The sequence below is a fragment of the Protopterus annectens genome, chromosome 2.part1, assembly GCF_019279795.1.
Source record: "Protopterus annectens isolate FY-2018-M chromosome 2.part1, PAN1.0, whole genome shotgun sequence".
Taxonomy (NCBI): Eukaryota; Metazoa; Chordata; order Ceratodontiformes; family Protopteridae; genus Protopterus; species Protopterus annectens.
The window spans coordinates 1,446,927,589-1,446,949,977 of record NC_056729.1 but is presented as its reverse complement, the minus strand read 5'-3'; the positions used below and the strand labels follow the sequence as shown (position 1 = coordinate 1,446,949,977).

Here is a 22,389-nt window from a genome sequence, read left to right as displayed (position 1 = left end):
ACCCACAGAAAAACGTACAAATTTTCTGTAGATGGGGTGAATAGGGGGGTTTATATTATGTAGTCGAAGTATGATAACTTTGAACTTTATATGGTCGAGACCATATAGGTTCATAAGTTCATAGGTAGGTACTAGGCTATCGGCCCTGGTGCCTATACAAGCCCAGCGAAAAAGGTACCCTGGCTTTTGCCACCCAAGAAAATTATTTTCCTGTGCCACTGTCGAGCAGAGCCACAGAGGTGATCCCCGGGGCGAATTTCCTATTTCCCATCCAATCATCAAGATTTTTCTTAAAGAGTGCTAATGAGGAGCTTTGTTTGATATAGATAGGTAGTTTATTCCAGAGTATGGGAAGTCTCTGGGACAGGAATTTATCCCTCCAGCATGTTCTGATTATTGTGGTGACAAGGTTTAGGTCCCTAGAGCATGTAGCTCGGAGGGATTGGGATTTCTTTAAGTAGAGCATGACTGTTAGGCTGAGATCACCTCTGAGTAGGCGGTGTTCCGGTCCAGAATACATGGCCGAAAAGTGTGGTATGAGTTATAGCCTGGTAGTGCAGGGGTGCTCTCTGGAGCCTTGAACCAGGTCTCAGTCACTGCACAGATATCAATGTTCTCCATTTTAAGAAGTGCCTCCAGTGAGGGCATTTTGAGATTTAGACTTCTAGCATTGAGTAGCATCACCCTCATTTTTTGCTTGCCTGTTCCTGTTACAGTCGTGAATTTGTCATTTGAACCTTGCCTAAAAAAGGCACTATAGGGGCGGCAAGAACCTTAGCCAGTATCCGGAATCCCAGGGATGACAGGTGCGGGCCATCTCTGGCAAAGCATCGTGGTCTGTCGACCATGTCATCCCAGGCAGACAGATACTGGATCCCTTTAGAATGGCACCAGAAGCTTAGTCAATTGTTGAAGTCAATCATTTTGTCCTTGTACTGCGGCATCATTCTGGGTGATGGCAGAATGCTACTCAGGGCTAAGGTCATACCTGCCTGGGCTACAAGATCGGAGAGCTCTTCCATGTCTCTTTTCATGTAGTCCAGGGAAGTACGTCTCAGGTTTTTCCCACCAACATGGACAATGACAGAGTCATATTTGTACTTGTTATGGAGTGATCTGAGTGCTTGGGTTATGTGGTGGATCCTGGCACCCGACAGGCAGATGACAGCAACCTTCTCCTTGTTTAGCCTGGTGAGTGGGACATCAGTGTGCCTGACTACAGAGGCACCTATGACTAGTGTGTTGGGTACGTTGTTTTGCCTTATTGGCTATAGTTTAGTGGCACACTGAGTCTGCGAGCTGTGTGTCATTTGGGTTGTGTTGGGGGGTGGAGGTTGCTTGCATTTCTGCTTTGGAGGTCTCTGTTGCTTGAGCAGATTATTATTGAGAGCCTCTGCGAATGTTTTTGTGTTTTTATATGTGGATTATGGTGGTGTAGATTTAATGAGACTATGTGATGAGTGTGGTGTGGTGCAAGTGTTTACCTTCTCCTCTTGACTGTCAAGTTCAGTCTTAATTGGAGAGAGCTTTACCTCCAGTTTGGCTAGATAAGTGCATCTCTAGTTTTGGGTGGTAGGAGGAGAGGGTTGTCTGTATACATGAGGCAATTTCTACATTGCCCGAAGATGCCCAGATTCATCAGATAGACAGGAGAAAACACTGGGAGCTGACCCTTGGACATGCCTGAATAAAAAAAACTATTTTCCTCTAGATAAGTGAGGAAAGTGAGTACAAGAGCTGTTTTTCTCTAAGCAAGTGAAGAAAGTAAGTACCAAAAAAGTTTTCCTCTAGGTAATGAGGAGGGTTGAGTGTTGTAGCAATTAGTAGGTTATTTAGTGCTTACAAGTTCTGAATAAGCGCTGATCACGACTAAGCAAATTCAAGTGCTAAAACTAAGAATCTGTATCTGGACTAAACTAGTTACAGGAAAGGGGGGAAACAAGTGCAAATGCGAGCTTTTAAATCAGAAAGTTGAGAGAGATGGAAAAACTGCCCAAACGGCCGATAACTACAATTTCTGGGCCAGAACCACTCCCACTGATAAGCTAAAAGGCTTCCCTCCAACACAGAAAGTTTGGGGGGGGGGGGACTAAGAAGCTTACATACAGTCCTGGATACAGCAAATCTGAATCTGGACTACACTAGTTACAGGAAAGGTGTATATGTATATATATATATATATATATATATATATATATATATACAAAAAATGTCCCTCAGCTCACCGATGGATGATTCAATGTAACACAACACCAATAGAGGTTGACAATTAGACCAAGTAGAACCAAATAAGAAGTTTTATTATACGTAATCGCTTTCACGGTATTCAAACCGCTTCCTCAGACGTAGAACACAAAGCATCAAAAAAGAAGCTGTTAAATATTGTGACATCACTTCCACTATTAATTAATTCTGTAATTAGATACAATTAAATCTAAGCACTTCTGATCTACAAAAAACACTATGATTTCTAAAAACATTTTAAAATTCATACATATAGATATGACAAATACAACAAACACTAGAAGACATGCCTAAACACAAACATATAAAAATATATATATATATGTGTGTATAAAAACGTATGAGAGACATGTATAGAGACACAATATATAAACCATATTACTACACATATTATAAATTAGAATATATGAATATATATTATTATTTCAATGGCCTAGCTTTTAGAACTGGCTTTAAAACAACTAATTAATAGTGGAAGTGATGTCACAATATTTAACAGCTTCTTTTATTTGGTTCTACTTGGTCTAATTGTCAACCTCTATTGGTGTTGTGTTACATTGAATCATCCATCGGTGAGCTGAGGGACATTTTTTGTATACTTTTTCAGCTACGGGTTCAGGTTTTGTGTATATATATATATATATATATATATATATATATATATATATATATATATATATATATATATATATATATATATATATATATACACACACACACACATATATACATATACAGAAAAGTAGCTAAAACAGCAGTAAAAACAATTCAAATGCAGTGCAAGATAGCACACAAGTATGTAGCATTATTAGAGCAAACAGTTTAAAAAATGCAATTAAATCAAAAATTACTAAAAACAAGTGCAGGAGTCTATTAGGCAGAAAGAGGTAAAGAGATGGGACTGGGGGGATTGTCCCAGATCAAATCTACAATGGGGGCGGGCAACTGCAAAAGCCTCCAAAATTAAACAACACAGAAATAGGTAGGGTGGGTATGGGAAAACCAACACCTTCAGCAGAGATCTGAAAAACTATACAGTGAAGCAAAAATAACAGTGCACAACTCCGAAGTTAGCCAGCAAAGATATAAAATTAGTCAATTACCAGTACACAACTCTGAAGTGCCAGAAAAATATACTCAGCTCTGACACAGAGAAATAGGGGGAGGGGTGAAAACACATTTAGCAGAGATCTGAAAAACTATACAGTGAAGCAAAAATAACAGTGCACAACTCTGAAGTAATACCCATTTCCCATACCCACCTTGGCGTCCCACAAGGCTCAGTCCTGGGACCTCTCTTGTTCGGTATATATTTCTCGGAGGTACAGGCCAACACGGAAGGACTGTGGCTGACCAAGTTCGCAGATGACTGCAAACTGGGCGCCATAATCGACTCTCCAGCCGACACAAGCATCCTCCAAAAGGGCCTCATAGAAACAGACAACTGGTGCCAGAGCCATGGCCTCAAGCTAAACGCCAAAAAGTGTATAGTCATCCCCTTTGGCAAAAACAAAGTGCCCACAAATTACCACATAGGTGGTAATCCATTAAGTACAGAAGAAGTAATTAGGGACCTGGGGACCCAAGTTGATAGCAATCTCTCATGTGACAACCAAGTGGCCAAAGTGGTTAGAAAAACATTTTATACAGCCCACCTAATCATGAAGGGATTCACATCTAGATCAGGGGAGGTCATCGTGCCTCTTTACTCATCCCTCATCAGGCCCATAATTGAGTACAATGCCCTTTTTGGGATGTACCTTACCAGACACCTGCAGCAACTGGAAAGACCCCAAAAGTACCTCACCAAGAGGATCAAAAGGCTCAAACAGATGCCATATGCTGCCTGGTTAAAGAAACTCCAGCTCTACTCAGTGGCATACCGCCTGCTCAGAGGCGATTTGTGCCTGACGTATAAAGCCATGTCCAACCCGGAATTAATGGACATGCTGCACCTCAGAAAATCCAAATCCCATCGAGCTATGCACTCGAGAGACTTGAACCTCAGCAGTGAAATAAATAGGACATGCTGGAGGCTCCCTTCACTCTGGAATAAAATCCCAGTCCAGGTCAGGCAGAGTCTCTCACTGACTCTCAAGAGGAATCTTGATGAGTGGATGGGAGATCATAGGTTTACCCCGGGTATCACTTCTGTGTCACTGTTAGACAGAGGCACAGTATACTAACCTCGAGAAAGGGCATAGAAAAATTAATTTAAAATGGGTGGCGAAAGCCAAACACACTCTGGCTAGGCTTATAAATGCCCTAGGGCAGATAGCCTAGTATGAACCTATGAACCTAAGTCAACCAGCAATGATATAAAATTAGTCAAACAACAATTACCAGTACACAACTCTGAAGTGCCAGAAAAATATACTCAGCTCTGTATATCTCCAGATAGCTGGAAGAGCACTCTGTCAGGACACAGGAAGGCTCCAGAAATGATATGCAGACTTTTACTAAGAGGGTCTAATTTTATGCAAGTAATCCTTGAGATAGTCAGATAACACACAGGATGTAAAACCAGTTATACCACCTTAAGACACAGAGAAATAGGGGGATGAGGGAAAAACACCTTCAGCAGAGATCTGAAAAACTATACAGTGAAGCAAAAATAACTGTGCACAACTCTGAAGTCAGCCAGCAATGATATAAAATTAGTCAAACAATTACCAGTACACAACTCTGAAGTGCTAGAAAAATGTACTCAGCTCTGTATTATCTCCAGATAGTTTGAAGAGCACTCTGTCAGGACACAGGAAGGCTCCAGCAATGTTCGAAGTTGTCATACTTCGAATTAAAAAAATAAAAAATAAAAAACAGGAACAACTTCCTGACAGTATAAGCAGGGGGGCAAGCCTCCCACACCCCCGCTCTTTAAATATACCACCTCTGAAACCATGCTACAGTGCAATAAAGGGAAAATTCCCTTTACCACATTGTAGTGCGATCTTGGACTTACAACCCTTTATTTTCTTTTCTGCTGTTTTTGTTTGGTACGTATTTGAAATTCTGGAAGTTTGAACATATGGTGTTCAAATTTACAGAGTTTCGATTACGTGATGTAGACCCTGAATAGGGATATGGAGATAGCATCTTTTATGTCCAGGGAGGCCTTGAAACCTTGTGGGAGAAGTAGAGGGAAAAGGGTTTGGAAAGTAAGCATTCTGAATGAAGGGACCTTTAAGAAGGTGTTGAGGTTAGATAAGTCCAGAAATGGCCTCTAGAGGCCATCTTTGCTGCGCACCAGGAACTTCCTTGAGTAAAATCCTTTCCTTTGGGAGGCGCAAGGGACTTTTTGAATGCAGCCCTGTAGCCACAGCTCCGAAAGGATATCTGGGAAGAGGTGAAGTTCTTCTCTGGGAGGTTGAGGAACACCTTGAAAGGTGGGAGTGGACTGCCAAACCATAAAATATCCTTTTTTGATTAAGGAAAGGACCCAGTTGTCTTGGGTAATGCCTTCCCGTACCCTGAGAGCTTTTGAGAGGCAGGGTACGGGAAGGCATTACCGTACCCTGACAGCTTTTGAGAGGCGGGGGGTGGTTGCAGGGTAATCACAGACTCCCTGCTATGTCTACATCTGAGGTCTCTTTCCACCCCTATAAGTTTTACCGGAATGGTGCTGGGAGCGACTGTGAACATGTGTGAAAAAAGACAGGCATTACAGGGGAAGTTCATATGGAACTTTGGCACCGGGGATACTAGGACGTGTTTTAACTCTAAGTTCCTTTGACTTTTCTTGTAAAGACATGAAGACTGAAGCAGCAGCTGGACAGAACAGTGATGTGTTGTCCAGAGGGGTACCAATTAATTTGGATTTGAAATCATCATGTAGTGCCTAAAGTCTAAGCCAGGAAAATCTTTTCAGCACAGACCCTGTTGCCACTGCTCTGGTACAGGCCTCAGTAGCATCATAGCTGCATTTTATGGAATGTTTAGCCACTTGGGAAGAAGCTCCTATGAGAGACAGGGCCAAGGTTTTCACTCCAGTTCTGAGAGGTCTGAGATAGTAGAAGCTGCCTGGGACAAAAATGCTAATGAGTATTTATTATGTGTGTCTGGTAGTTGATGCCCTGAAACCCAAAGTGGCTGAAGTGTAGGCCTTTTTTCCTAGCCTTTCTAGGGTTTTACTCTCCTTGCCCAAAGGGAAAAGAGAGGTAGAGGGGAGCATTCTGGAAGGTTTGTCAGCAGAAACAGAGATGACTGGTGGGTCTGCAGACGGGCACCTGAACAGAAATTTGCAGTCCCCATGGACTTTGTAGAAATGATCAGGCTTTTTGGAGACAGAAGCCTGTAAGTCTGAAGTTTGGGAAGCATTGTTAAATGCATCCAAAAAAAACTGGATGTACTGGTGGCACTGTAGAGAAACTGGGTAGATCCATTTACAGGAGATGGTAATACCTTTTCTGTACATCTGAAATTTCTGAGGTACCTCACCTGAAATGTTCTCCCATTTTCAGGATGATTTCCCTAAAGGAAATTTCTTCCATGGGGGCTCTGCACCCACTGACTCTCCTCTTCAGGTGAGACATATTCTAGAGGAGAGGGGATTTGAGTGGAGTGATCCAGAGATTTTTCTTCCTCAGTTTTTTTTTTTTATATTTTCCGGTTTGATTAACGGAGGAAGTCCACTGGGCCGAAATGACCCATTTTCTGTGGAGGCCCGGGGAGAAAAGCTCCAAGATACATTATACAGTTCATATACAAAAGTATGAAAGATACAATATATAGAACAGTTACAAATAAGCACATTCAATATCACGCATAGTCAACAAAATTCATTGTGGGTGATCTTAAGGGTTATACAGTTTCATTTGGGCAAACACTCATGTATTAGGTGTGGAAACAGTTTACATACATACATTTAAGTAAACATGGATACACTTTACATGCACACATTTAAAGTAAGATGCTATTTACAATATTTACAAAGTTGAGTCATGTGAAAGTAGCTATAGGAGTTGTAGAAAGCTTAGATAGACTCAGGAAAATAGCTATGGGAATTATAGAGAGCTTAGGAACATAAGAGAGAAGCCCCCGGGGGCATATACATAGCATGAATTAGGTAGGGTGTAGGCAGGTACATTTCCATTTACTGGACAGGTGTTTGAAAAGCTGGGCTTTGAAGTTTTCTGAGTTTGGTATGGTTCTTAAGAGTGGAAGGAAGAGAATCCCATTTTTTGCCGAGTGAGTAAGAGATGAGAAGTTGGCCAGCAGGACGTTTAGGTTTGTGGATAGCAATAAAATTCTGATGTTCAGATGTGAGAGTTCTGTTGGGTGTGTAAGGGGGAAGGATATTAGTTAGAGCAGGACATTTTGTTGGGTGAAATATAAGTCTGTGTGCAGTGGTGAGTTGGAGGTAGTCTAGGTAGTTTGGGAGTTCAAGCCAATTCAGGGATAGTAGGGTAGATGTGTGAAATTTTTGAATTTAGTGGCAAATTTAGAGATTTTATTGTAGCAGTTTTCTAGTTTGGAGGTGATAGAGGAGGACAGGTTGGTTAGGAGAGGGGCTCCTTATAATAAGGAAGGAAGTAGATAAAGTAGTGGCCAGAGTATGCCTAGTAGAGTTGGAGAGAAAGCGATTGTTCCTGTACAGCATACCTAGCTTTTGGTGGGATTTCTTAATATTTTGTTGAATATGGATATCAAACTTGACGTGTTTGTCAATGTAATGCCAAATAGTTGAGCGGAAGGAACCACTTCTATAGGTGAATTGGTTTGACTAAGGCCTTTGAAATTGTTTTTGTCATAGGAGTTGGTCTTTGTGGGAGGGAATAGTAGAATTTTTGATTTATTTGCATTGAGAGAGAGGTGGTTTTGACGCATCCAGTTTTTAGTTGTTGAAAAAGCAGTTTGGGTTTTAGTCAACAATTCAGAGAGGTTTGAGGCAGAGCAGACTAAGGTTGAATTGTCTGCGTAATGAATGATTTTGCCATCAGGAATAGCAGTGTGAAAGTTATTGACGAAGATGTTAAAAAGCATAGGCCCAAGGATGGATCCCTGTGGTACGCCAGTTGGGGTAGGTAGGAAGGAAGAGGTTGAGTTCTTCCATTTGATTGCCTGTGATTTGTCTGCTAGATAACTGGAGAACCAGGATAAAGTGTTTGGTAAGAGATGGAGGTTTGACAGATGGTAGAGAAGGTGCTTGTGGAATGCTTTAGACAGATCGAGCAAAACAGTAGAAACTACTGAATCTCGGGCTTGATTGACAGTTTCTAGTAAAGAGAGTAGAGTGGTTATAGTGCTATAAGCCTGGGAGGAAGCCATGCTGGGTAGGTGTAAGAAGATTGTTTTGGGTCAGGAAAGGCTTAAGTTGGAGGTGGATGCACTTTTCTAGGATTTTGGAGATTGGTGAGAGCAGAGCAATAGGGCGAAAGTTTGAGATGCTGGTATTTTTGCCTCCTTTATGAAGAGGAAGAATATAAGCGGAGCGCCAGAGTTTGGGGACATACGATTCCTTTATGGATCTGTTGATGCTGATTGGGAGAGCAATGCCATCAGCAGCATATTTTAGGAAGGAGGAGGGAATAACATCAGGAGCGTTAGAGCAAGATTTAAATTTGGACAGAAGTCTTTTTATAAAGTTAGTGGAGACAGGTTTGAGTTTGAACATAAGGGGAGGGTTATCATCTTCCTCAGAAGAATCAGGGTCCTTGGTCCTCTTCTGAGAAGTTTGACTGGCTGATGTAGGAGTAGGTAGACACTGATGAAGGCTGCTTAAGACCCATGAAGGCCTGGAAAAGACTTTGAGAGAAAGCCTGCCATTCTGTAGGGGCCTCTTTAGCTGTGGAGGTATGCTTTGTCTTTTGTTTTTTCTTTGCTGGAGACAATATCTTATGAAGTACAGAAGGGATGGCTGACAGCCTAAGCTTAGAGAACTCAGACTCTGGAACTGCAGAACTGTAAGTTAACTCCCTAGTGTCCTCAACCCTTTTAAGCCTCGGTTACCCTTCGATGTCCAAGTCGGATGTCTGTTCAATCTCTAGAGATGTGCTAGCGGCTAAAATCAAGGCAACCTCAGAAGTGGGTTTGGCCTGTGACTCCATGCCAGGGATCCGATGTGCCTCCAGGTAGACAAGTGCCTCGGGAGAAACATCGGAAGGCAGGGGTGCAGTGGAAGGCAGAAGCTGAGGTTCTTGGTCTTGAGCTTCATTGGCTTGGTGTTGGACCCTGAGGTACCCTCCATGCTCTTGGTTAGGAGTTTAAGCTGTTGGTTTTCCAGATATAGGGCTAAGAACGAAAGCCTACTTCTAAGGGTCTTCGGGATGAATGACTGGCATTGGTCATGGTTTTATTTATTTAACATTTGTTTACCAGAAAAGTCCGACTTGGAACAAGTTAATTTTCAGGTGAGGCCCTGGGAGAAATGTTCCAGATGCATGTCTTTGTAATGTGGGAGGAAACCCACATGAACGCAGGGAGGACATGCAGACCATGAACGCAGGGAGGACATGCAGACTCTATACAGAAGGCACCCCAGCGGATAATCAAACTGGAGAACTTCTTGCTGTGAGGCGACAATGCAAACTTCTGCACCACTATGCAGTCCGGTGCAGGGACCGAGACAAAAAACACACTGGGTATGGCTGTCCTTATGTGGAATTTGTCTTCCACACTGGCACTTGCCCTTCCTGGATGACATAACAGGAATAATAAAGAGAAAAAATATTCCACAACAGGGCACTTATCTGAGAAGAAGTTGAAAAACGCTGGAAACTGCAAGACTGATGGTCTTTGTTGGCTTTCTAACTGGGGTCAGAAAAGTTCTGAGGATGGTATGTGCACATGTCCACTTTATGGCCTATGTATGACTGCAGCCTATGCCAGACGTAACACGTACCATACAGTGGTAAAAGACTTTTGTACACTGGCCGACTTCAGGAGTCTATTGGCAGGTATAACCCACAAGTGACAAATACTGCAGCAAGTGACTAGAAGGACATCTATGGATGCAAGAAAATGGTACATTTTTTAAGAAATGTTGCAAGAAAGACCTAATACCGTATTGAAGGACTTCAGCTTTATACAGGAGTGCCCTGATGTCCCTGGACGTGTATGCCCACCTGGTCTGGATGGAGAACAGTGCTTAGCTGTGGAACCTGATCTAACTAAAGTCCCCATAGTAAAGACTACTGAAACAGTGATCAATACAAGGAACATCTAGTCTTCAGAGACTGTAACTGAATATAAATTATACTATTACAGTAAAACTACAAAAGCTACTCGTTTAATATTAAACAGCCATTATACTGTTTGATGAATGTAATTTTCTCAGACAGTGTCAGTGTGCTAGTGAATATGTCAGTGTGTCAATAAAACAAGGGGAAAATGGCCTCTCTTAGTTTATTCATACAGCCAGTAATCTGTACCAAAGCCTCCCCAAACAGGACATTCACAAGCTATTACTCGCAAGGGGACATTACTGTCATCAACAATTTAAGCGATCATCCCAATACTATGCAAAATTACTTGGAATCCACAACCAGAAGCATTTATTTGTATAATACATGCTGATAAAAAAAACTTAAGTAAACATTTTAACAGATGTAGTACATTTTAAACCAGATTTCATATAATACAGACCTTTGCTGTTTATAAGCAAAAAATAAAAAAGGAGCAGAAATGGCCAGATCTTGTGTATTTCATACTACAATAACTTGAATGTCTGTAAGACACTTAATCTTGGACAAAAGCAGCATATATGATCTGTGATTTCAAACTGTCTCACTGAGCAAATACTCTGCTTTCTTATACGTCCACATTTTGTTACTTACCCAACACATTAATGCGGTAAATGAATTCTTTAAAAATGTCCTTCTCTTGAAGAAATTCTACAGGGATTTCAGGCAGAGCAGTACCGAATTCACCTCCTGGTCTTGGGGACCAACCTAGCTTCCAGACCTATAAAATACATTAAACTAAAAATTAACTAAAGAAGGCTGAGAGATACATTCTTGCCTGAAAACAAAATGATTTCTGCCACCTTACACACAACAATATTCAAAATCAGTATTAACAGCACCTTAAGGTCAACAAAGACAGTGCAAGAGCTTAAATGAAATTATGTACTTACCATAATGCTAGATACTTGCTGTCTTGTTTTCGATCGATTCAACTGTTGAGTTATCGCATCTGATCAGATCCAACTTTCTGAGACTGTGAATCCATGGCTCTAACTTCTCTCTTACACATAATTTCCTCTGTTCCCAAAGTACCTCAGATCGAGTTTGCCTGTTTAGAACCGGACAATATTCCAAGGGTATCATAAAGAAAGAATATAAAATAGGCCACAAGTGGTAAACAGCAACCATGGCTGCTGAATAACAAGGTACCTGATGAGGTCAGTACATTCCAAAGAAGCACCAGAAGAAAAGTTGGGAGGGGGATGGAATGAGGGATGTTGAAATGGATGAAAACAAAACAACATGGATTTAGTGTTATGGTAAGTACATAACTTTCGGACCAGATGTTGCCTCTTTTCATCCGATTTAACCAGAGGGACAGATTCCCAAGCTACCAAAAACGTTCATTCATTACTGATGGGTAGCGTCCCTAGCACCCTGATCTTGGGTGGCTCACGGAAGTACACTCTTCCTGGGTTGGGAGGGTGGCTTAATGGCTAAGGTGTTTGCTTTAGAAACATATGTGTGTTCATAAATTCTTTGCCTTAGGGATCTTTCCATTTTCCCCACATAGAAATTTAAACAACTTTGACAAATGGCAATGTAAACCACCCCTCTTGTTTGATCCCCAAGGCAAAGAATTTATGAACACACATATGCCATGGAAACTAAGAACAAAAACAATGCCCTTTTTAAACACTCAGAAATATGTCCTAATTTTACCTGTTTCAAGTCTGGCATACTTGAGATAGTGAAAAGGAACATCAGAGGAGGTGATTGGGGGAACGTATTAGAAACTAGGGAATTACACTGGCAGTTGACATTAAATGCAATAGAATCCCTGGGTATTAATGATTATTTATCTATACAGCCAGTGTTAAAACAGAGAGCTAGGAAGTTGTAATTTAAAAGGTGAATTCTTGAAATAAAATTCAAGTTTTCAGTCCATAAACACATTATTCTTCTGGGTAACAAATTTTACATGTATTGCAGTCCTGCTAACACAGTTCTTGAGTAGGTGTACACACATTTTTATTTTCAGAGAACTGTATTTTTAAATGTTAATTGGCTATTAATTAAGTACACAAGTGTATACAAGTGCAAAGAGGGGAGAAACACAACAGTTTGATAAAGTCTGGTATGTTTACAGATGAAAGCGCTTACTTCACTGTTGGATTTTGGAGATTTTTACCTTTGCTGTGGAATTTTAATGAACGGTGGAATAAACTTTACTGTGCTTAGACTACACCCTTGTACTTGGAATAATTTCATGGTGTTTTGATTCACCAAGGTGAGCGGACTGTTACTTCCAGGGATTGTGTTTCTTAAGGTTTGGTCTTTTATTTACAATCCTGGTGCTCAAGTACTTTGCAGTGTTGATGTATTTGTTCGAGCAAGGTTGTGGACAGTTCGTACACTCCAATTTTACCTTACTTACAGAGGCTTTTGTTAGCTAACAGACAGTGGTTTTACCGAGCAAGCTGCCCTGTTTGTGAATGCAACTTCTTGTTTTTTTGTACTAGTCCAGTTTGAAAGAGACTTTCTGAGACATTCCGCATTTAGTGGTTTTTGTTTGTGAAGTGTTCCGGCTTGAAATACACCTCATTGCTTGTGCGGTTCTTTCATGATGGAAAACCAGAACGAACATAACTTGTAAGACCAATAGTTTCTGGTAATAACAACAATGACAATATTGGGCAATTGATTAAACTAATGACTCTGCAATATCAACAGTTGCAGAGTAATTTGGATAAACTACCAGTACCAGTAATCCCAGCGATGACGCAAGTTTCGTTATGCCTGATGACAGCTAATGTACTTGATCCGAATGTACAGTTGTGTACACTTACCATAAATGTAGATGTTCGAGTGTCTTCACTGTTGCAGTCATGACTGTAGGGTTCTTCCTGCCGGCAGGCAGCCCTCGGTCGGCCAGAATCCCAAAGTCTGGGTCCGGCGTCGGCTGTTCAGTAATGCTCCCTGACGTCAGAGCGCTAGGAGTACAAAGCTGGCAGCCGACGCCATGTTCTCCTGTTTTTCTTGCCCCAGATGTCAGGTGCCCAAAAATGAAGGCTAGTAGTAAAACAAAGAAGTAACATACAAACAACCCCATACCCTGAAGCAAATGCACCTCAGAAGAAGGGTGAAGTAGGAAACCACAATAATGAAAGTATAAGAGGGGTCAGGAGGGAGGGTAACCCAGACTGCAACAGTGAAGACACTCGAACATCTACATTTATGGTAAGTGTACACAACTGTACTATGTTCATCGTGTTTCACTGTTGCAGTCATCACTGTAGGGCTGAATCCCAAAGCTGAGATAAAGGGAGGTGGTTATAGAGTAGGAGGGGCGGCTAGAAGACCCTGCTAGACTGCAGAAGCAAAGCCTGCCTTTGACTTAGAATAAAGAGGGAGATTATAGTGCTTAGAGAAAGTATGCACCGAACTCCAGGTTGCAGCTTCCAAAATGTCTTTGGTAGGTACTCCCCTGAGAAAGGCTGCTGAAGTAGCAGCAGCTCTGATAGAGTGAGCCCTAACAGTTGCTGGGATTTGTTTTCCATGATGTGAGTAACAAAATCTGATTCCATGAGCAATCCATTTAGAAATGGTCTGTTTTGAAATAGCTTTGACTTGGGAATTTGTTGCATAAGAAACAAACAGTTGCTCTGTTTTCCTGATATCCTTGGTTCTGTCCAGGTAAAAACGAAGTTGTCTGTGTACATCCAAGGAATGCAAGATCCTTTCCCCCTTATTTTGTGGATTATTGAAGAAAGTTGGCAGGTGAATAGTTTTATTTAAAGCTACTTTGGAAACCACTTTAGGCATGAAAGAAGGATTAGTCCTTAAAGACACCCTGTCTTGGTGAAAAATAATATAAGGTTCCACAGCCATGAGTGCTTGCAATTCCGAGACTCTCCTGGCTAAAGTCAAAGCCAGCAGGATAGCTGTCTTCCATGATAAATACTTAATATCAGATGTGGCAACAGGCTCAAAAGGAGGCAGAGTGAGTTTTTCCAGAACATAGTTGAGGTCCCATGCAGGAACGGGTGGTGTCCTAGGGGGCCTTAAATTCTTTGCTCCTCTGAGATATTGTTTCAGAAGTGGATGAGAAAAGATTGGAGGATCTGTATTGTAATGTGCAGAGATAGCTGAGGCATGTATTGTTATGGAGGAGAAGGGTAAACCCTTATGTAGCACGTCTGTCAGATATAGTAAAATCAGTGGGATATTAGGAATGAGGGGATCCGAATCTTGAGCATGCATCCAGGTACAAAATCTCTTCCATTTTCCTGCATAAGATTTTCTAGTGCTAGGCCGTCTGGCTTCTAAGATGACATCCATGACCTGTTTGGGAGGAAGAGGATTAATCATAGACCCTGAATTCGCCAGGCTGCCAGGCTGAGAGTTTTGACATGAGAGTGCAGAACCTGGCCCTGGTGTTGGGACAAAAGATTTGGAATCTGAGGCAAAATCCAAGGTGGCTCCTGGGATAGATTCATCAGTGTTGAGTACCAAAATTGACAAAGCCAATTTGGGGACAGTAAAATCATCATCTTGGGCTTGTCCTGCTTGATCTTTAATAGCACCCATGGAAGAAGAGGTAGTGGCGGAAAGGCATACCCCGAGAGGTTTCTCCAATTGAATGATAGTGCATCCACTTTCTGTGCTAGTTTGTGGAATGTCCTTGTGCAAAATATTTGTAACTGGTGGTTGAAGGGGGATGCAAATAGATCTATGTCCGGGCATCCCCAAGCTTGTGTAATCATCTTGAATATTTGGGTGTCTAGCATCCACTCGTGTGGGTCTGACAGGTTCCTGCTCAGGCTGTCTGCCAGAATATTTTGTTTCCAGGCAGGAACTGAGCCTGTAGATTCACTTTGCAAGCTAGAGCTGTGTTCCATAGAGTCATGGCTAGTCTGCAAAGGGGGTATTAGTGTGAACCCCCTTGCTTGTTTATGTACCACATAACTGTGGTGTTGTCTGTCTGTATCAGTAGTTGTCCCGGTTGTAGAAGGTCCCTGAAAGCCAAGAGTGCATTCTGTACAGCTAACATCTCTTTTAAATTGATATGTAGGTGTTTCTGATCCTCTATCCAAAAACCCTGCAGACCATTCCCCTGCAGATGGGCTCCCCAAGCGTAATCCGAGGTGTCCGTGGTTAACACTTGGCTGGCTGGATGCAGACTGAAGGTTTTCCCTTTGTTGTGAAGACATGCCGTGGTCCACCAATGAAACTCCTTTTGTAGGCAAGGCAAGACAGAAATCTGTGTGTCTAGACTGTGGCAATGCTGAGACCATATACTTTTTAGGTACCATTGTATTTTTCTCACATGTAGTCTTGCATTTGGTATGAGAAGGATGCAGGAGGCCATGTACCCCAAAGCCTGCAGAAATTTCCTTGCAGTTAGCTGTGTCACTGATGCCAAGGTTTTGAAAGTTGAGGCCAGCTGTAGTTGTTTTTCGGATGTCAGGAATGCCATCTGGGTTGTAGTGTCTAGAAGAGCACCCAGGAAAGTTATCTGTTGTGTGGGTGTCAGACTTGACTTTTTTATGTTCACAGTGAATCCCACGTAGTTTAGAAGATTTTGAACAAATTTCAGATGCTGTAGTAAGACATCCTTGCTGTCTGCTTGAATAAGGCAGTCGTCCTTAAGGGTAAGGATAAGGGTAAATTTGAATTCCCTTGAGTCTGCAATAAGCCACTACTGGTGCCAGGCACTTGGTGAAGACCCTGGGCGCAGTAGACAAGCCAAAGGGCAGCGCAGAGAATTGGTAATGTTTCGAACCGGCCTTGAACCTGAGGTATTTTCTGCACTCTTGTCTGATAGGGATGTGTAGGTAAGCCTCCTTTAAATCTAATGTCACCATCCATGCATTTTTGCTCAGCATTGGCAGGAGCTGCTGCAGAGTAAGCATCTTGAACTATGGAATCTCCAGGAAGGTGTTTAAGACTGACAGATCCAGGATGGGCCTCCAAGAATTTTGTTTTCTGGGCACTAGAAAGAGCCCTGAGTAAAAGCCTTGCCCTGTCTCTGATTGTGGAACCAGTTCTATTGCCCTCATATCCATGAGGGATCCCACCTGGTTTAATGCCTCTGACCATTGGTGTTTCGGTAGGTCTGGCCATACATTTGGTCTTGGCAAGGTATGAAAGTGGAATTTGTAACCTCTTGAAACCACATCCAGAACCCACTTGCCTTGGGTTATGTAAGTCCAATTTTTTTGAAAATGAGAGAGTTTTCCCCTTATAGGAGCTTCCAGGCGAGAAGTGCCTCGAGCCAAGCAGGGGGAGTCATTGAGCCTGTTTTCTGTAAGATTGAGGTCTGTCCTCTCCACCCTGGGCATGGAAGCACTCCACTGCCTAGGTCTGTAAGAGGTTTGTGCTTGGGCCCTCCCTCTGGAGCGCCTATATCTACCCCTCTGAGTCCTGTCCGAGCTGGGAAAGGACCAATTTTTTGTTGGCCAATTCCTGCTAAATCTTGGGGGCTGAACTTGTAAGAAATCCTTAACTGTTTGCATGGATTTTGCCTTATCCTCCATTTTCTTTATCACCTCTTCAGTCTTAGACCCAAAGAGAACATTATGCTGAACAGGGGCATCCAGTAACTTTGCTTTCATTTGATCAGGTAAGTTTTGTTCCTTTAACCAGACATGCCTTCTAATGACTGTGCCAGAGGCAGCCGCCCTGCAAGAAGCCTGCAAAGCATCAAAACCACAGTGCAAACCATGCTTCCCCACTTGTTCAGTGGCATGCATCAAATCCTGTAATTCCTTATTATCTGCACATGCAGCAATGATACCTAGCTTTTGTTTCATAACAGACAGTAGAAATTGCTGATATTTTAGCATATGAAATTGGCAATTTAAGGCTCTAATAGATAAAGTAGCTGAAGTGTACACTTTTTTACCCCACCTCTCCAAAGCTCTAGAATCTTTATCTGTCAGAATAGGGTTTTTAGCAGAAGTGGCCTTAACCCCCTTAGGACCCTGAGAAATGGTTTCTGGGTCAGCAGTATGATTTTTGTAAAGAAACTGGTGGGAGTCAGGGACCCTGTAATATCTGTCGGGCTTAGCTGGAGCTGGAGGAAAGGAGTCTGGAGTTAAATTAGCCTCAGAAAAGGCATCATCCACAATGTCCAAAATAGGAGGAATAGCCAGGGGTCTATGCTGGGGAAGAAGAAGGAAATCCCTAAGTCTTCTCTTAGATTCCGAGTACTCCTGTCCCTCCCAGTGGAAATGTTCCCTCATGTCATGTAAAGTTTCCCCAAAAGAAAAATCCTCAGGGGGAGAGGCTGAAGGAATGGATTCCTCAGCATCAGAATCCTCATAAGGAGGGAAAATATAATCCTGTTCAGAGGAAGACACTGATGAAATAGATGCCTGATCAGAAGATTTATAATCCACATCTTGCCTTGGCCTTTCGTCTGGAGGGGGATGTGAACCCCTAAATCATGGTTAATAAGTCCTCAGCCATTTTGAGTAGCTGTTTCTGAGATTTGGGTCCCGGATCAGAAGAGGCCTGGGCTGGTGTCTTAGATTTAGAAGGAGTCCTTATCTTTGTCTTTGCCTTTATCACAAGCTGTGTAGGCCTGAAAACCCCCTCGGAAGCCGGTACCTGCACAGCGACTCCGGACCCATCCGAGGGAGCATTGTCCGAAGGTCCTGCAACCTGAGTGCTCATAGGCCTAGTAGGCTCCTTGTGGGAGTCCGTTTCGGCAATCGGTTCTGAAATGGCCGACGACAGGGGCTGCGAAAGCACCTCACTGACGATGGCCGAACCGTAAGCTGGTTCTGCTTGTAAAATGTCGTCTGATTTGGAGCTCGGAGGCCTGTCCTTATCCTTGCGTCGTTTGTGAACTCCGGTAGTCGGAAGCGTGTCCAACGACATTTTATAATTAAATCACCTACCAAAGTAGTGAAAAGCAAAATCGCACCTTCGCTTTATAGTACGTTGGTTAAATCTAGCACAAAACCGACAACTAGCTACGTCGTGGTCAGGGCCTAAACAAGGAATACAATAAGAATGGAAATCCTTATGAGGTATTTGCTTCCCACAAGAAATGCAATTATTAACTTTTTCTGACATCGGACTGGAGCAAGAAAAAAGTTTCCCCAACGGGGTACTTAGCTTTGTGAAGAAGTAGTAAATCTTCGGACTGAAGCACGAAAAAATATCAGAAGTCAGCTGACCGGCACTTGCGAACTGCTTTCACGGCATGGCAAGAAAGACTGGAGAACATGGCGTCGGCTGCCAGCTTTGTACTCCTAGCACTCTGACGTCAGGGAGCATTACTGAACATCAGACGCCGGACCCAGACTTTGGGATTCTGGCCGACCGAGGGCTGCCTGCCGGCAGGAAGAACCCTACAGTGATGACTGCAACAGTGAAACACGATGAACATCGGAGAAGCACGAGAAAACAATGAACCCAGTACACCTACAAACAGTATTCCTTGTGGACAGGCGGCTTGTGGGAATGTTTTACAACAAGATAACAACAGGAGGAACAAATTCGAACGATGGCTACACGAGGAACCTTTATTATCTAATCAGGGGCGGCAAGTGAAAACTTTGGACATACACTAACGACTAAAAGAATTTGAACAGAAAATGAGCAAGGTACGTAACGTGCAAATTGACAATGCATACCTTGCAGAATGCATTAAAGTGCAAAGAATTCCCAAAGGCCTGAGAATGGCCAAATTTCCTAATGGAGTTTTAGTTGGACAAACTGAACTTGATGAATTGTTATCTATGTTTGATAGGCATGGTATTGAATTGTTACACTTTATTATTAAAGTTAATAATGGTAAAATTAATTCTCTTTTAAGTGAAGTTAACAAATTAAATGAAGATATTTTAAATGATAGAAGTTTTTTAAATTTTGAAGTGAAGTATGACAATATTTTTAAGAAAATAGAACAGCAGGTAAAGGACAATACACAGAGAAAACAACGTAAATTAAAAAGGGATGAACTAGAATATAAGCAAAAAGAAGCTTATTTGTTACCCACAAGTTATTATGGGGAAAGTATTGAAACGGATAGAATAGGCAACAATTTAGATTTTTTAGTGAATCAGGAGAATGGAGGGGGACAAAACACTAACTACAGCCAAGAAGTAGTGGATGAAGTCTTTGACCAAGAATTTCCCCAGTTAAGAAGGTCAGAAAGGTTACAGAATAGAGACTGCAACCGACAGAATAACAACAATTTTTTAGGGGGTCAACAGACACCCAGGGGGAGATTACCGAGGGGTCAGAGAACATATTGGAACAACAACAGGAACAGCAGATTTTAGAAGAAAGTACAGACAGTAATTTTATTATAGAAGGCCAGTCAGGGATTACTTATACTAGGAATGGTTTTAAGATTTTCAATTATACAGGTCATTCAGTTACAGATACATATTTCACCTTGTTTGAGAAGGGATTTAAATTTGTTCCAGTGAGGAAACCAGGATTAGCACAAACACTAACTGAACTAAAGTTATACATAAGGAAACTAAATTTACAGTTATATTTTAAGCAGACAAACAACGCAAATAAAGTGAATGGAAGTACTTTGAAGAAAAAAAGTCTGTTTAATCCCCCATTAAACCCAGTGATGGCACATTATGAGAATATGTGTAAAAAGGAAATTTGTAAACAATACTATGGTGATAAAGAAGAATTTTGCAATTTGACTAGAGAAGAAAAAAATGTTATTAAATGAATTAAGAGAGTCAAATTTAATACGGGTAATGAAGCCAGATAAGGGAGGGGGAGTAGTTCTAGTAGAAACAATTGATTATATTAATGAGATAACTAGTATGTTACAGGACACAGAAAAGTATTCAATTGCCTCAAGAAATGAAGTTAATATGGTTCATAGGAGACTACAGATGTACCTAGAGGATATTTTAATGCAGGAAGTGATTAATGAGGATGTATTCAACTTCCTACAGAATCAACACCCTTTTGTCCCGACTGTATTTGGTATACCAAAGGTACACAAGGACATTTATCACCCATCATACAGATTGATTATAGCAGCCCAAGGTAGCTCCACATACCCATTGGGAGTTTTTATTGACAGGTTATTAAATGATATTTTACAAAAGGTAGATTATGTTGTTAAAGACTCGTGGGATTTTTTAGCCTGGATAAAACAGGAATATTACACACAGTGTACTGGTTTTTCAACTTTTGATGTTGTTGATGTTTTTGGATCAATTCCCCACGAATTGGGGTTGGAATTATTTCAGGAAGCACTACTGGAATATAGTAACTTGAGTGCTACCATGATTAATTTTGTAGTACAAATAATGGAATGGGTACTAAAAAATGATTTTTTTATATCTGAAGAAGAATATTACAGGCAACTAAACGGGGTTGCAATGGGGTCAAGTTGTGCCCCCATTTTTGCTAACTTAGTTTTTTGTATGTGGGAGAAGAAACACATATTTGGCACTGAATTTTCCAAAGATTGGATACTATATACCCGTTATTTGGACGATGCATTCATTTTATGGAAGGCAGATCTTGAAAGAGTATTAAAATTTGAGAGTTTCATCAATAACATTTGTGAATATTTCCAATTTACACATACTCATAATCCACAAGTTATAGATTATTTGGACGTAAGGTTGACTAAAAATATCAACCAGAACTGTTTTGAATCACTTGTCCATAGGAAACCAACATATTCTAATATATTTTTGAGGTTTGAGAGTCAACATCCATTATATATTAAGAGAAACCTTGTAAGAGGCCAAATGATTAGAGGGGCTAGAATGTGTTCAACGTTTGAAGGATTAACAAAAGAACTGATGTTACTGACCCAAATGTTTAGGAACAGGAGATACCCCATGGAATTGGTGGAAAAATTTAAAGAAGAGATTACAATAGAATGGGGTAATAAATGTATTCCCCTATTAGGACAAAAACAAGTCTTTAAGGAAATACAAAGTGATCAGACCAATAGATACACACATTCTATGGTTATAGAATTCAGTTCATTTGGTAGGGAGGTACAAAAGATTCTTACCAAGAATTGGGTGATTTTGGAAGGAAATGAAGAGTATACCCACTGGTTAGGCACAGGTCCACTCTTTACTAACAGAGTGGGGAAAAATATGAAATATTTATTAGAACACATAAAACAGTTAAGTACGGTTAATTGCACTAACAAATTTGGTAGGTGTAACCAATGTTCACTGATTTTAGAAAGCAGTGAATACAAGGTAGGAGATACGACACCCACTATTAGGATGGTTAGTGGCAATTGTCAAACAAGAGGGGTGGTTTACATTGCCATTTGTCAAAGTTGTTTAAAATTCTATGTGGGGAAAACGGAAAGATCCCTAAGGCAAAGAATTTATAAACACACATATGCCATGGAAACTAAGAACAAAAACAATGCCCTTTTTAAACACTCAGAAATATGTCCTAATTTTACCTGTTTCAAGTTTGGCATACTTGAGATAGTGAAAAGGAACATCAGAGGAGGTGATTGGGGGAAAGAATTAGAAACTAGGGAATTACACTGGCAGTTGACATTAAATGCAATAGAATCCCTGGGTATTAATGATTATTTATCTATACGGCCAGTGTTAAAACAGAGAGCTAGGAAGTTGTAATTTAAAAGGTGAATTCTTGAAATAAAATTCAAGTTTTCAGTCCATAAACACATTATTCTTCTGGGTAACAAATTTTACATGTATTGCAATCCTGCTAACACAGTTCTTGAGTATGTGTACACACATTTTTATTTTCAGAGAACTGTATTTTTAAATTTTAACTGGCTATTAATTAAGTACACAAGTGTATATAAGTGCAAAGAGGGGGGAAACAACAGTTTGTTAAAGTCTGGTATGTTTACAGACAAAAGTGCTTACTTCACTGTTGGATTTTGGAGATTTTTACCTTTGCTGTGGAATTTTAATGAATGGTGGAATAAACTTTACTGTGCTTAGACTACTCCCTTGTAACTGGAATAATTTCATGGTATTTTGATTCACCAAGGTGAGCAGAGTGTTACTTC

The 22,389-nt window shown here is 41.2% G+C and overlaps 1 protein-coding gene across 4 annotated transcripts in view; it reads right to left on the bottom strand.

Annotated features, from left to right (window-relative positions):
- HTT (huntingtin) overlaps window positions 1–22,389 on the bottom strand; it is a 4,811,037-nt gene that overhangs the window by 764,429 nt on the left and 4,024,219 nt on the right. For all 4 annotated transcript variants that reach the window (XM_044062924.1, XM_044062926.1, XM_044062925.1 and 1 more), the window contains one exon: window positions 11,019–11,145. In XM_044062924.1, coding sequence (XP_043918859.1) covers window positions 11,019–11,145 — 127 coding nt within the window. The remainder of the gene's footprint in view (window positions 1–11,018; window positions 11,146–22,389) is intronic.